The following is a 13,362-nucleotide window of genomic DNA, read 5'->3' on the forward strand; positions in this document are numbered from 1 at the left end:
TTGTAACTTGAGTTTTTATTTACAATGTGGATTTGCTGAAACACAGTTGGACAACAGCCAAAGCCTCAACTTCTTCAGAGATCCCACCACAGGACCTGCAAGTGACAAATGGGAAGAAAATTGAGAAACTCAGGTTGTCAGAGTCCCTCCCATATCAGTACAAACATATGCCAATAAAACCCAAACCACCTACTTAGGCCTTTTTTGGCAGGAACCTGTTTTCCCAGGATAATGTTCTAGTGCAAAAAACACCTACATTAACAGCTGCAATGGTTTTTAAAGATCTCTTTAAATGCAGTTGTTTGAATTCCCACTGCAATTGGAAAAAGTTTGTCTTAACCAGTCTTCGATGGAAACAAGGGCTTGACAGCAAATACTTTCATCTTTTTGATACTTGGGAAGGGAGGGAAGACAATTCCTTTAACTGGAGAGCTTCAAATGAGGGGAGGGGTGTGGGGGAAGAACTAAATCAATGTCTCCATTACACTTTTAAAACGGATAGTAACCCATTGAAGGAGGATGTAAGTAGTTCCTAGCATTAGTAGAGGAAGCAGAAGGCAGTCGCTGGATGAGCATGGTACCTCCTACTAGCTTTTAGAAACTCAAGCGCCCACTCAAAAGATTTAACAGATGTCAGTTTACATCCCAGACAAATCCTAAAAAGCAATACAACTAAACTTTGAAGCACAATCCTGTTAGGATTCAAACTAGTTTTAGGGGCCTCTGTACACCTAGTATTAGGAATGGGATCTAAAGCCTTTCAACTCTACTTCACTAGGTACAGTAAGTCATGGCATCAGGAAACAGTTATAGACGTGGAGAATTTGATGCAAAAAAGCTTTAGTTTATTCTTGAACTTTTATAAAAAAACATGCTGAACAGTGGTGGAAGATAGAAGGTTTATCCCACTACATGAAGTAGATTAAGGGTGTCACAAAATTACTAAATGACTTAGTAGCAGGGTAAGTTAAAATACTCCTTTACTGGACAGAAGTACCACTTCAAATTCCCAGCCAAAGTAGCATGTCCTCAAAACTAGATAAGGGTAGTCACAAAGCACTCTAAGCTCATGCAAGTCCCAGTCAATAGGGGACAATGCAAACAGCTAAGAAAAGATTTCAGAAAAAACTATCACCCTATTCTGTGAATCAGTACATTAACAGAGGAAAGCAAAAGGCTCCCGAAGTCTGCCAGTATATCCCTCTTCATGTTCAGGAATACACTGAGCATGACAAATAGGACAGCACAAACACCTAAGGACTCATCTATCAACTGTGCTATGGGAGAATCCTGTTCAGTGTTCACTCTACATCAATTCATGGGGCTCAGAGGTTGGACATTAAGTATAGCTCATTCTAAAGATTATCTGAAAAAGGGAAAGTTTCAAGACAACCTACACACTGGTAGCTGGAGCTGTAAATCTATTCTTCATCATCAGGAGGGATCCCCAATTCCTCATCTGTCCATTTCGAAGCATCTGGGTAAGGAAAGTGACCCTTGTAGCAGAGGAAGAACATTCAAACAATAGTTAGTGAATATTTCATTTTCTACAGCGGTTCCCAAATTGAGGGTCATGACTTCAAGTGGGGTCACTCCATCAGCATATAGGGGTCATGGCAATCCTGAGTGTACGGATGACACCATTTCATTAAATGGCATCCTCTACACACAAGTGCAAGGTCATGCTGCATGGAGGATGCTATTTTACTCTACAAAATGGTGTGACCCCTCCAATGTGACCTCACGCACACAGTGTGTGCAGATCATGCGGTCTGGAGGACGCTAACTTGAAAAGCAAAATCCACATGGCGTGACCTTACATGTACAATGTGTGCAAGGTCACGCTGTATGGAGGAGGCTATTTCAGGAGAAAAGCATGGGAAGCAATATATGAGAAAATGGGGTCATGCAGGGAAAATGTTTGGGAGCTTCTGATATACTACCACAAGAAGAGATCCTGAATACTTGGTTAGTAACTATAATGGATGCTAGAGGCACATTCTTTCTAAAAATGCAACAAATTTGGGTGCTATAACATCAATCTCCCTCTGCACTGGGTGGTTTGGTGTGGCAAAGGCATTGGTTTGAATGGTACTTAGGCACCTAAATCCCAGTTTTGGCTTCACTGTGATCCACAAAACTGCTGCCAAACCCTGTGGTCACCTAAACTTGCTTGGCACCTAAGTTTTTGGGTAAACAACCTCTGTTTCTGTGCAGGTGCACTGCTGTCTCCCTCAAGGACTCTGGATACCTATCTCCCACCTAATCCCCAAAGCAATTTGCAAACCAGGGTTAAGATAAGCATTTGGCCACTTAAGTGACATGTGGGGCCCAATTTAGTAGGGATCCCTAAAGGGTGCCAAATTCCAGCTGGAGGAGGAGCTGAAGATGGTGGTGCACACCTCCACTTTTAGACTATAGGTTAGAGCAGTTGCCTAGGATGCGGGCAAGCCAGGTTCAATTCTTCCTTCCTCCCACTCCCCCCTGGACAGGGAGAAAGGATTTGAACAGGGGGGCTCCCACCTCTCAGGAGAGTGCTTGAACCATTTGAGTTCAGGGATATTCTGATGTGGGGCTCCCTCCATGGCTCCTGCTGAAGCTGTACCACTGTGGGTAAATAATAAAGTGACTGGAGCAGGAAGACTGGGCCTGAGGTCTCATCTCCCAGGCAAGTGTCAGAACCAATGGACTACAGTCATTCTCTCTGGCCCAGTAACGGTTCCACTTTAGATAAATATTTAAATAGTCAGTAGCCCAGAAAACAAGAGTGTAAAAATGACTCTACAGTCCAGTGGTTAGGACACCCATCTGGGAAATGGGAGACAGCAGGACAAACCCCCTTATTCCAATGACTGGAAATAAGGCTTAAATTTTTAACAGTCAAAAATATTTAACCATGGGAACAAAATATCAAGGGTCAAGGTGGATTCTTTATCACTGACCATTTTAAAATCAAGATTGCATGTTTTTCTAAAAGATCTGCTCTAGGAATTATTCTGGGGAAGTCATACAGGAGGTCAGACTAGATGATCACAGTGGTCCCTTCTGGCCTTGGAATCTAGGACTATGAATATCTCATTATTTATCCACAGTGGCACGGCTTCAGCCTGGGTCTTCCACATCTCAAGTGAGTGCTCTAACCACTGGACTCAACTACCAGTGCTGCCACCTCCTACTTCAGGCCATCTTGTGTAGAGTGAGGCAGATGCTTAACTCATACTAGTCCTGGGGGAATTCTGCACTTCTGCGTGTATGCATAATTAATGAGCCATGCGTATTTTTATTTTGTGAAAAAAAAAAAGCTTCTGCCAAAATGTTGCTGCAGTTCCACCTTTTGCCCACCAGAGGACACAGCAGCCGCTCCCAGCCAGTGAAGGGAGAGAAAGAGCCTGCCTTCTTTGCAGCGCCTGTCAGATCAGGTCAGGAAACAGAGGCTATGGGGAGAAAGACAGCATGGTATTCTGGGGTGGGGTCAGACAGGGGCTCAGAAGGGCTAGTGGGGGAGGACAGGGCCATGGCATGGCGGCAGAGACACACATAGGGATGGGGCAGGGGGTAGAGCCACATGGGGACAGGGGAGGTGTACCTGAGTGGGGGTGGAGGAACACATGTGGACAGGGGCAGATGTGCCTGACTAATTGGGAGAGGCAAAGGGGAAGCTTCCTAACAATCCATCACCTCCCCACCAAAAAACCTGTTCCATACTTTTCCCACCCATACCCAACACCCTCCAAGTTCACACCCAGGCTCCTTTCCAGCAATTTACTTCCCTCTTCCTCAGCTCCTTTGTTACCCCCTGACTCCCCCAAGCCTTTACACTGCTTCTCAGGGGTGTGGGAAATACGGTTCTGTACTGTAGTTTAAATGAATTATTACTCAGAGTTCCGTGTTAATATGCCTAGGAAGGAACTGGTTTGTCAAAAAGCATTTCCTGAATTTTTTTTGTTGTCTGTATTGTTCCAGACATAGTTGCTGACAGGTATTTTGAAATAAATGACCAAAAATAATTGAAACTGGTGTGATTATATAGTGTTATTTGGACAAATAAAACATGCAGAATTTTAAAATACGGTGCACAGAATTTTGAATTGTGTGGTGCAGAATTCCCTCAAGAGCATCCTGCTCACAAGAAACAGCTTAATCACTTAAGCCCCTTGACTCCAGAAAAGGGGTTCCTATTCATGGATAGATGCCTCCCTGCAGCAAGACCAAACACAGTCCCGCTGAGAAAGAGATAGGACTTAATACCCCACCCAAGTCACCATCTCCCATTGGCTAACTTACACAACCCAGCACGGTTACTTTTGCAGAAAGGCGCCTTCTCTCGCCCACTCGTTGTACTGGGGGCGGAGAGGCTCAACTCCGGCTGCTCCTATGATTTTCTAGGCACCGCAGCGCTCGGCATTGGAAACCCCGCCGCCGCCCCCCACAGGCCCCTTCCCGCACCGGGCCCGGCCCCCTCTCACCAGCACCGCCTCCGGGTTGTGCCAGAAGTGCCACAGGATCCAGAACCACATGAAGCCGCTGAGGAGCTCGCCGTGGATCACCTGCCGGCGGGTCAGCCCCGGGAACTGCCGGTAGTGGGGCTCGATGTGCACCCCGCCCCCCGCGCTGCAAGGGAGGCAAACACAGGGGCCCGTCAGCGCCCGCCAGGCGCCCCCGGCCCAGCCCGGCCCCCGGTCCCTACTCACTGCCGCAGCCCGGCCGCTCCCCTCACGTCTCTGGCGCGGAGGATCCGGACCAGGCCGCCCCCAGAGCGGCCCAGAGACCCGAGCATGACGCCACCGGCCGAGCCGCCCGCCCGTTCCCCAATGTCACCTTCCGGTATTGGCGGGGGGGGAACGTGGCCTCCCAACAAGAGCCGCACTGATTGGCCTGAGCCCCAGCGGGCACATACCAACTGTAACCACGGAAGGAGGGAAGAGAGAGAGAGAGACAGGGACAACCCTACCGCCTCGGCCCTGCGGCGGGGACGCTTACCCGAAGTGACGCCCTCCCGGTCCCGGTAATGCGGAGAAGCGCCATCCTTATGGTAAGTAAATAATTGTTATCCCCCCCTTTTTCCAGGAGTGGTACCGGTCCAGACGCTACCAAATCCTGGGAGGGGGATCCGGTGGAGATGGTTCCGTCCAAGGCGCCTGGTTACTAGGCAACGGCATCCTAAACTGCAGATTCCGACAAGCGAGTGGGAGCCGGGTAAGTGGGAGCCCGGGGCGGGGGGAGGAGCATCCCCAGACACCCCTGCCCTTGGGGGGCCACATCACACTGCCCTGCCCGGGGGGGGGGGGGAGGGCACCCACCATACATTTGTGCCCTGCCCTGGGGGCCCAGAGGGAAACGCATACACACCCACACTGACCCCTGCCCTGAGGGGTAGAAGAGACCCACACCCGCCCCTGCCCCTGCCCTGGGGGCGGAGGGAAGAGATCCACCCCCCCACACACACACACTGTGCCCTGCCCTCCATTCTCTGCATCTCACAAATACAAATACATCGGGTTCCATGCTGGTCAGGGAGCCCAAAGCAGGGCTGGGCAGTGATGGCCGCCACCTTCCAGACAGAAAAGGCTCGGAGGGGGATAGGGAATTTTAGGGGTGAAAGTACCAAGCATAGGCATGGAGGAGAAGGTTGGATTGCCAGCCCCAAGTATTCAAAAATCATTACTCAGCCCCCCCCCCCCAAAATCATGAGATTGACTTAAAAATCAAGAGATTTACAGAAAAATAATACATTTTGGGTCATTTTTATTTTCCTTCTGGTTTTTGAACCTCTAGGTCACACTCAGGTGACATTTTGAAGCCTGGGGGCTAGTAACTGAGTTTTATTTTTTAAATGAAAGCTGAGAGCCTCCTGTAATCACATGATTCCAGGAACTGGAACTTTAAGAAAAACACCAGGTAGTGTGAAACTCATGGTAAAATCATGAGAGTTGGCAACAACTCTGCAATTAACAAAGTAATAAAATGCTGGAAACCAGCATATCTTTTCCTAAACTAAGTTCCCTGCTGGTTCTACTAGCCCATGCAGCTAAACTAGTGATAGCACCAATGGGAATTGTTTTTAAGAGGCTTTATCTGTATGAGAGAGTGATGAGTTAACTGTAATGTCCCTGAGTTAATGGGAAATGATATTGCATGCACACACAAATTGATGCTACAGTTGATGCCTGCTGGCTAACAGTGTGTGAAAATTACTCCCTACAAGTTCTAAGGGTGGTGCTGTAGTTGATGCAAGCTCATTCATCTGAGTGCCTACACGATGCATCCTGCTACTGTGATCAGATGCTGTAGTACAGACAATGCTTTGGGTGTGTTTTTTTTAAAGCAGTTGAGAACTATGGGAAAGTAAATACACTGAGTGTTATATGACTGCTAATTTAGCACAGGTATTGGGAATAGATTGGATTCACCTTGTACCCCAAGCCCTTTGTAAAGTCAGTTTTAAGGATCTTTTCATAAATGATCTGTTTGTTTTGGCAGCTGGTTGTCTTCATGCTTTGGCCATGTCGGTGCTTTCTCATCCCTACTGTGCCACCTTACCTTTGGTTGGTGATCTCCAAGACCGGAATGTCACCTTTGTGGTCAATATGTTGGAAGGCATGTCCTCCAAGCAGGATTTTCTGAAGGAGCATCTCATAAAGACTCTCTTCTTGATGGCCAACAGGCCAACAGAGTCCACATTCAACATCATAAGCTTTGCTAGCAAGGTAATGCCAACGCAGCCATTGCTGGGCAAAGGGTTAAGGTTTTATAAGAAAGCATAGTAAGGTGACATCAGTGGAAACAATGCTTATAATTGTTGCTATGTTTGAATTATAGTAATTAACTAGTGTAATCTCTGCCAGGTGAGGTGGCTGTAACAAGTTAATGGTCCCCAGTGGGGTGAAATAAGTATAATAAAATAGGGTTGGAAAATGCCTAGTGGATTACCCAGTCCCTCTCCCTGCCAGCATAGGACTATTCCTCATAGTATAATTTCTTGTGTTCTGAGTACTTGGTTCCACAGCTGGCATGGGGATATCCTGCTCCTGTTTAAGAGCTGACAGTTGTGGCAGTGTCAAAAAACGGAATTCGAACATCAAGTGTGATTGTGGTTCCACTCATTTGCATGGTAATACTTCAAAATCTGGAAGAGCATTCTCATGCAGTAGCAATGTTGGCCTCTGAGCGCTGGGAACAAATGGAAAGGGATGGGATTTGCTGGTAGATGCCTTGGGATCTTTCATGCATGCTTCCTTACACTTGCTTCCTTATTGCCTGGTTCTCATCATCCCTTTCGCACTTTGCCCATCCAGGTGGTCCTCTTCTAGAATAGTGAAAGATGACTTTCCTGTTGCCTTATCACCATATCTTCCTTTAGTTGAGGGAACATGGAACCCAGCTCTCTGACATCTTCTCTTGTATGTCTCACCAACAATTGAAGCTTAATATAGCCAAAACTGAACTTCTGACCTCTCTTCCCACTATCTGTCACTATTGTTAACTGTACCATCCAGGGGCGGCTCTACCAATTTTGCCGCCCCCCAAGCAGTTGCTGCTGAATTGCCGCTGCCACAACAGTGGCGGAGCTGCCGCCGAATTGCTGCCACGCCCGGAAGAGCGGCAGAGCTGCCGCCCAAAAGCCGCCGCGGCGGGAAGAGCAGCCAAGCTGCCGCCGAATTGCCACCACGGGACACGGACTGCAGCCCCATTCTGAATGCCGCCCCAAGCATCTGCTTGGAAAGCTGGTGCCTGGAGTGAGCCCTGGTACCATCCTTCCTGTCATTCCAGCCCCGTAATGTGATATTATCTTTGACTCTTTCATCTCTCTAACCCAGCACATCCAGGACATGTCCAAAACTTGCTGTTTTTCCCTTCATAACTTCACTAAGATTTGGTCTTTTCTCTCTGTCCATGACTGAAATAACTCTAGAACAGAGGGAGTTAGAGTAATCTAGCATATTGACTAAAATCAGTCAGCTCACAGTTACCATACTGAGTTATACAGATGGTACACAGAAAAACATGAGGTGGAGTTAGATAGCAACGAACCTGGCCTTTAGAATCTGTGATTACACAGAGACTCTCATAAGACACTGTCACGGTTCCTCCCCCACTCTGAACTCTAGGGTACAGATGTGGGGACCTGCATGAAAAACCTCCTAAGCTTATCTTTACCAGCTTAGGTCAAAACTTCCCCAAGGTACAAAATATTACACCTTGGGCTGGCCGCTACCACCACCAAACTAATACTGGTTACTGGGGAAGAGCTGTTTGGACGCGTCCTTCCCCCCAAAATACTTCCCAAAACCTTGCACCCCACTTCCTGGACAAGGTTTGGTAAAAAGCCTCACCAATTTGCTTAGGCGACTACAGATCCAGACCCTTGGATCTTAAGAACAACGAACAATCCTCCCAACACTTGCACCCCCCCTTTCCTGGGAAATGTTGGATAAAAAGCCTCACCAATTTGCATAGGTGACCACAGACCCAAACCCTTGGATCTGAGAACAATGAAAAAGCATTCAGTGTTTTACAAGAAGACTTTTAATAAAAAATAGAAGTAAATAGAAATAAAGAAATCCCCCCTGTAAAATCAGGATGGTAGATATCTTACAGGGTAATTAGATTCAAAAACATAGAGAACCCCTCTAGGCAAAACCTTAAGTTACAAAAAAGATACACAGACAGAAATAGTTATTCTATTCAGCACAATTCTTTTCTCAGCCATTTAAAGAAATCATAATCTAACACATACCTAGCTAGATTACTTACTAAAAGTTCTAAGACTCCATTCCTGGTCTATCCCCGGCCAAGACGACTACAGACAGACACAGACCCTTTGTTTCTCTCCCTCCTCCCAGCTTTTGAAAGTATCTTGTCTCCTCATTGGTCATTTTGGTCAGGTGCCAGCGAGGTTACCTTTAGCTTCTTAACCCTTTACAGGTGAGAGGAGCTTTCCCCTGGCCAGGAGGGATTTCAAAAGGGTTTACCCTTCCCTTTATATTTATGACACACCCCCCAAATCTCAGCTAGGGTGAAACACTGGCTGGGATTTCTTCCTGGAGCTCTAGGAAAACAGAGTTAATAAGACACATGCATCTCTAAATATACTACCAAGTACATAAAGACTAACAATATTTTCCACATCTCAAGGACGATTTTAACCAGTTGATTCTGGGAAACTTTCACGGGAGAGTGCATCAGCCACTTTGTTAGAAGCTCCTGAGATGTGTTGGATGTCGAAATCAAAATCTTGGAGAGCTAAACTCCACCGAAGAAGTTTTTTGTTAGTTTCTTTGACAGTGTGAAGCCACTTTAGTGCAGCATGGTCGGTTTGCAGGTGGAAACGCCGTCCCCAAACATATGGGCGTAGCTTTTCCAGAGCGTAGACAATGGCATAACATTCTTTTTCAGTGACTGACCAGTGGCTTTCCCTCTCAGACAGTTTTTTGCTGAGAAACACTACAGGGTGGAATTCTTGATCAGGTCCTTTCTGCATTAAAACTGCTCCCACACCACGCTCGGATGCATCTGTGGTTACTAGGAACGGTTTGTCAAAGTCTGGGGCCCTTAGTACAGGGTCAGACATGAGTGTCGCTTTAAGCTTGTTAAAGGCCTTCTGACACTTTCCGGTCCACTGAACAGCATTTGGCTGTTTCTTTTTGGTTAGGTCTGTCAGTGGGGCAGCGATTTGGCTGTAGTGCGGTACAAATAGTCTGTAATAACCGGCCAAGCCTAAGAAGGATTGAACCTGTTTCTTTGACTTTGGGACAGGCCACTTTTGGATAGCATCCACTTTGGCCTGTAGGGGGCTGATAGTTCCTTGACCCACCTGGTGTCCAAGGTAAGTCACTCTGTTTAGGCCTATTTGACACTTCTTAGCCTTAACAGTTAGTCCTGCCTCCCTTATGCGCTCAAGGACTTTTTGTAGATGTTCCAGGTGGTCTGCCCAGGAATCCGAAAATATGGCCACATCGTCAAGGTAGGCGACTGCATATTCTCCTAATCCCGCTAGGAGACCATCTACAAGTCTTTGGAAAGTGGCGGGTGCATTTCGCAGCCCGAAAGGGAGTACATTAAATTCATACAGCCCGAGATGTGTGATGAAGGCTGACCTTTCCTTGGCAGATTCATCTAGCGGTACCTGCCAGTACCCCTTGGTTAAGTCTAAGGTAGAGATGAACTGGGCCCGTCCCAGTTTCTCTAATAGTTCATCAGTGCGTGGCATTGGATAGTTGTCTGGGCGAGTTACAGCATTTAGCTTATGGTAGTCCACGCAAAAACGTATTTCCCCATCTGGTTTGGGAACTAGAACCACTGGAGATGCCCATGCACTTTCAGAGGGACGGATTACACCCATCTGTAACATATCCTGGATCTCCCGTTCTACAGCAGTTTGAGCTTGAGGAGACACCCGGTAAGGGTGGACCCTAATTGGGTGAGCATTACCTGTGTCAATGGAGTGGTATGCCCGTTCAGTCAGTCCTGGGGTGGCTGAGAACGTTGGCGCGTAGCTAGTGCACAGCTCCTGGATCTGCTGTCGCTGCATACGCCCAAGGGTCATGGAGAGGTTCACCTCTTCCACACCACCAGCACATTTCCCTTCGTAATAGACACCTTCAGGCCACTCAGCGTCGTCTCCTCCCTGGGCTGTAAACTGACAAACCTTTAATTCTCTGGAATAAAAGGGCTTTAGAGAATTAATATGATACACCTTAGGCTTTCGGTTGGAGGTGGGGAATGCTATGAGATAATTAACAGCTCCCAGGCGCTCCTGGACCACGAATGGCCCTTCCCACGATGCTTCCATTTTATGGGCCTGGAGCGCCTTTAAGACCATGACCTGGTCTCCTACTTTGAAGGAACGCTCTCTGGCATGTTTATCATACCAGGCTTTTTGCTCTTTTTGAGCATCCTGTAAGTTTTCTCTAGCAAGGGCTAAAGAGGTTCGGAGGGTGTTTTGTAGGTTGGTTACAAAGTCCAGAATGTTAGTTCCTGGAGAAGGTGTAAATCCCTCCCATTGCTGCTTCACCAACTGCAATGGCCCCTTAACCTCACGGCCATATACAAGTTCAAATGGGGAAAACCCTAAACTGGGATGTGGTACAGCTCTGTAGGCAAAGAGCAACTGCTGCAATACTAGGTCCCAATCATTGGAGTGCTCATTTACGAATTTACGTATCATGGCCCCCAAAGTTCCATTAAACTTCTCCACCATGCCATTTGTTTGATGATGGTAAGGAGTGGCAACCAAGTGATTTACCCCATGAGCTTCCCAAAGGTTTTTCATAGTTCCTGCCAGGAAATTAGTCCCTGCATCTGTGAGGATGTCGGAGGGCCAACCTACCCTGGCAAAAATGTCTGCTAGTGCCTGGCACACACTTTTAGCCCTGGTGTTGCTTAGAGCTACTGCTTCCGGCCATCGGGTGGCAAAATCCATGAAAGTCAGTATGTACTGCTTTCCTCTGGGTGTCTTTTTCGGAAAAGGACCCAGAATATCCACAGCTACTCGCTGAAATGGAACTTCAATGATGGGGAGTGGCTGGAGAGGAGCTTTGACCTGGTCTTGGGGTTTTCCCACTCTTTGGCACACCTCACAAGACTGGACATAGGTAGAAACATCCTTGCCCATTCCCTCCCAGTGGAATGACCCCCCCAAACGGTCTTTGGTCCTGTTCACCCCAGCATGGCCACTAGGGTGATCATGGGCTAAGCTCAAGAGCTTGGCCCGGTATTTAGTTGGAACTACCAACTGTCTCTGAGGATGCCAGTCTTCCTGGTGTCCACCAGAAAGAGTTTCCTTGTATAAAAGTCCTCTTTCTACAACAAACCTGGATCGATTAGAAGAGCTGAGAGGCGGTGGGTTGCTCCGTGCCGCCGTCCAAGCTCTCTGGAGGCTTTCATCTGCTTCCTGTTCGGTCTGGAACTGTTCCCTTGATGCTGGAGACATCAGTTCCTCATTGGATTGGGGACATAGGCTTGGTCCCTCTGGAAGCGATATAGGGGATGGAGCTGTTTCTGTTGACTGTGAACCGCTCTCCGCTGGTGCACTATGTTGGGATTCAGGCTCCGGCTGAGCCTCTTGTGTAGGGTTATCGGCTGCTGCCAGTTCAGGTTCGGTGGGGCCCTCTGGTGTTGAGGTTGCAAGTACTGGATTCAGTGCTGGCACGGGGTCTGGTGTTGGTTGTTTGGCTGGTTCCGGTTCTGGGACTGGTTCCGTCTGGGTCTCTGGGACTGGATCCACTACTGCTGTTGCAGACATTGGCCTGGGGTCCAGGTCCATCACCTCTGACTGGGTCCTGATAGAAGTTTCCGGAACAGAGCTAGGCCTCACGGCTTGTTTAGCCTGGCTGTGGGTGACCATTCCCACCCTCTTGGCCTGCTTCACGTGATTGGCCAAGTCTTCCCCCAACAGCATGGGGATGGGATAATCATCATAGACTGCAAAAGTCCACATTCCTGACCAGCCCTTGTACTGGACAGGCAACTTGGCTGTAGGCAAATTGAAAGAGTTGGACTTGAAGGGTTGAATCGTCACTTGGATCTCTGGGTTGATTAAATTGGGGTCCACTAAGGAAGCATGGATAGCTGACACTTGTGCTCCGGTGTCTCTCCACGCGGTGACCTTCTTCCCGCCCACACTCAGTTTCCCTCCGCTCCAAGGGTATCTGGGAGGTATCTGGGCCTGTGGACCTCTGGTGCGATTCCGGTGCAATGAACTGTAATCTGTTGGGGTTCTTGGGGCAGTTGGCCTTTACATGCCCCAGCTCATTACATTTAAAACATCGTCCAGCTGACGGGTCACTGGGGCGAGGTGGGTTGCTGGAGAACGGGGTGGTGGGACGATAAGGGGTCTGGAGGGTTCTTTGGGAGGTAGGTGGGGCTTTGGGCGGCCCCCGGTAATAGGGTGTGGTCTGGGGTGGTCCCTTCTGGTCTCCGCTCCAACTGCGACCAGTTTTCTTCTTCTCTGCCACCTCCACCCATCTGGCTCCAATCTCTCCTGCCTCAATTACAGTTTTGGGTTTCCCATCTAGGATGTATCTTTCTATTTCCTCAGGAACACCCTCTAAGAATTGTTCCATTTGCATTAGGAAGGGCAAATTTACTGGAGATTCAACACTTGCTCCTGATATCCAGGCATCCCAATGTTTCACAATGTGGTAGGCATGTCAGGTAAATGACATGTCTGGTTTCCACCTTAGGGCTCTGAACCTCCGACGAGACTGCTCGGGTGTTATCCCCATTCTGACTCTCGCCTTGGATTTAAACAGTTCATACTTGTTCATATGTTCTTTAGGCATTTCAGCTGCCACCTCAGCTAAGGGTCCACTGAGCTGCGGCCTCAGCTCTACCATGTATTGGTCAGTAGAGATGTTGTAC

The 13,362-nt window shown here is 48.0% G+C and overlaps 2 protein-coding genes across 2 annotated transcripts in view; one reads left to right on the forward strand and one right to left on the reverse strand.

The window, feature by feature from the left end:
* NDUFB2 (NADH:ubiquinone oxidoreductase subunit B2) lies at positions 1–4,850 on the reverse strand. The gene is made up of 4 exons (XM_084626545.1): positions 4,692–4,850; positions 4,467–4,611; positions 1,398–1,496; positions 1–95 (listed from the first exon to the last, which is right to left on the reverse strand). The coding sequence occupies exons 1-3, from the start codon at positions 4,775–4,777 to the stop codon at positions 1,422–1,424; spliced, it is 306 nt and encodes a 101-aa protein (XP_084482671.1). The 5' UTR covers positions 4,778–4,850; the 3' UTR covers positions 1–95; positions 1,398–1,421.
* Positions 4,776–13,362, forward strand: part of LOC311522088 (uncharacterized protein) — a gene marked incomplete at its 5' end in the record, with an annotated part of 27,133 nt that continues 18,546 nt past the window's right edge. Inside the window, 3 exons of the mRNA XM_084631001.1 lie at positions 4,776–4,824; positions 5,068–5,196; positions 6,481–6,707. Coding sequence (XP_084487127.1) covers positions 4,776–4,824; positions 5,068–5,196; positions 6,481–6,707 — 405 coding nt within the window. The remainder of the gene's footprint in view (positions 4,825–5,067; positions 5,197–6,480; positions 6,708–13,362) is intronic.

The sequence above is a fragment of the Lepidochelys olivacea genome (genome assembly GCF_965140295.1).
Source record: "Lepidochelys olivacea isolate rLepOli2 genome assembly, chromosome: 1".
NCBI lineage: Eukaryota > Metazoa > Chordata > Testudines > Cheloniidae > Lepidochelys > Lepidochelys olivacea.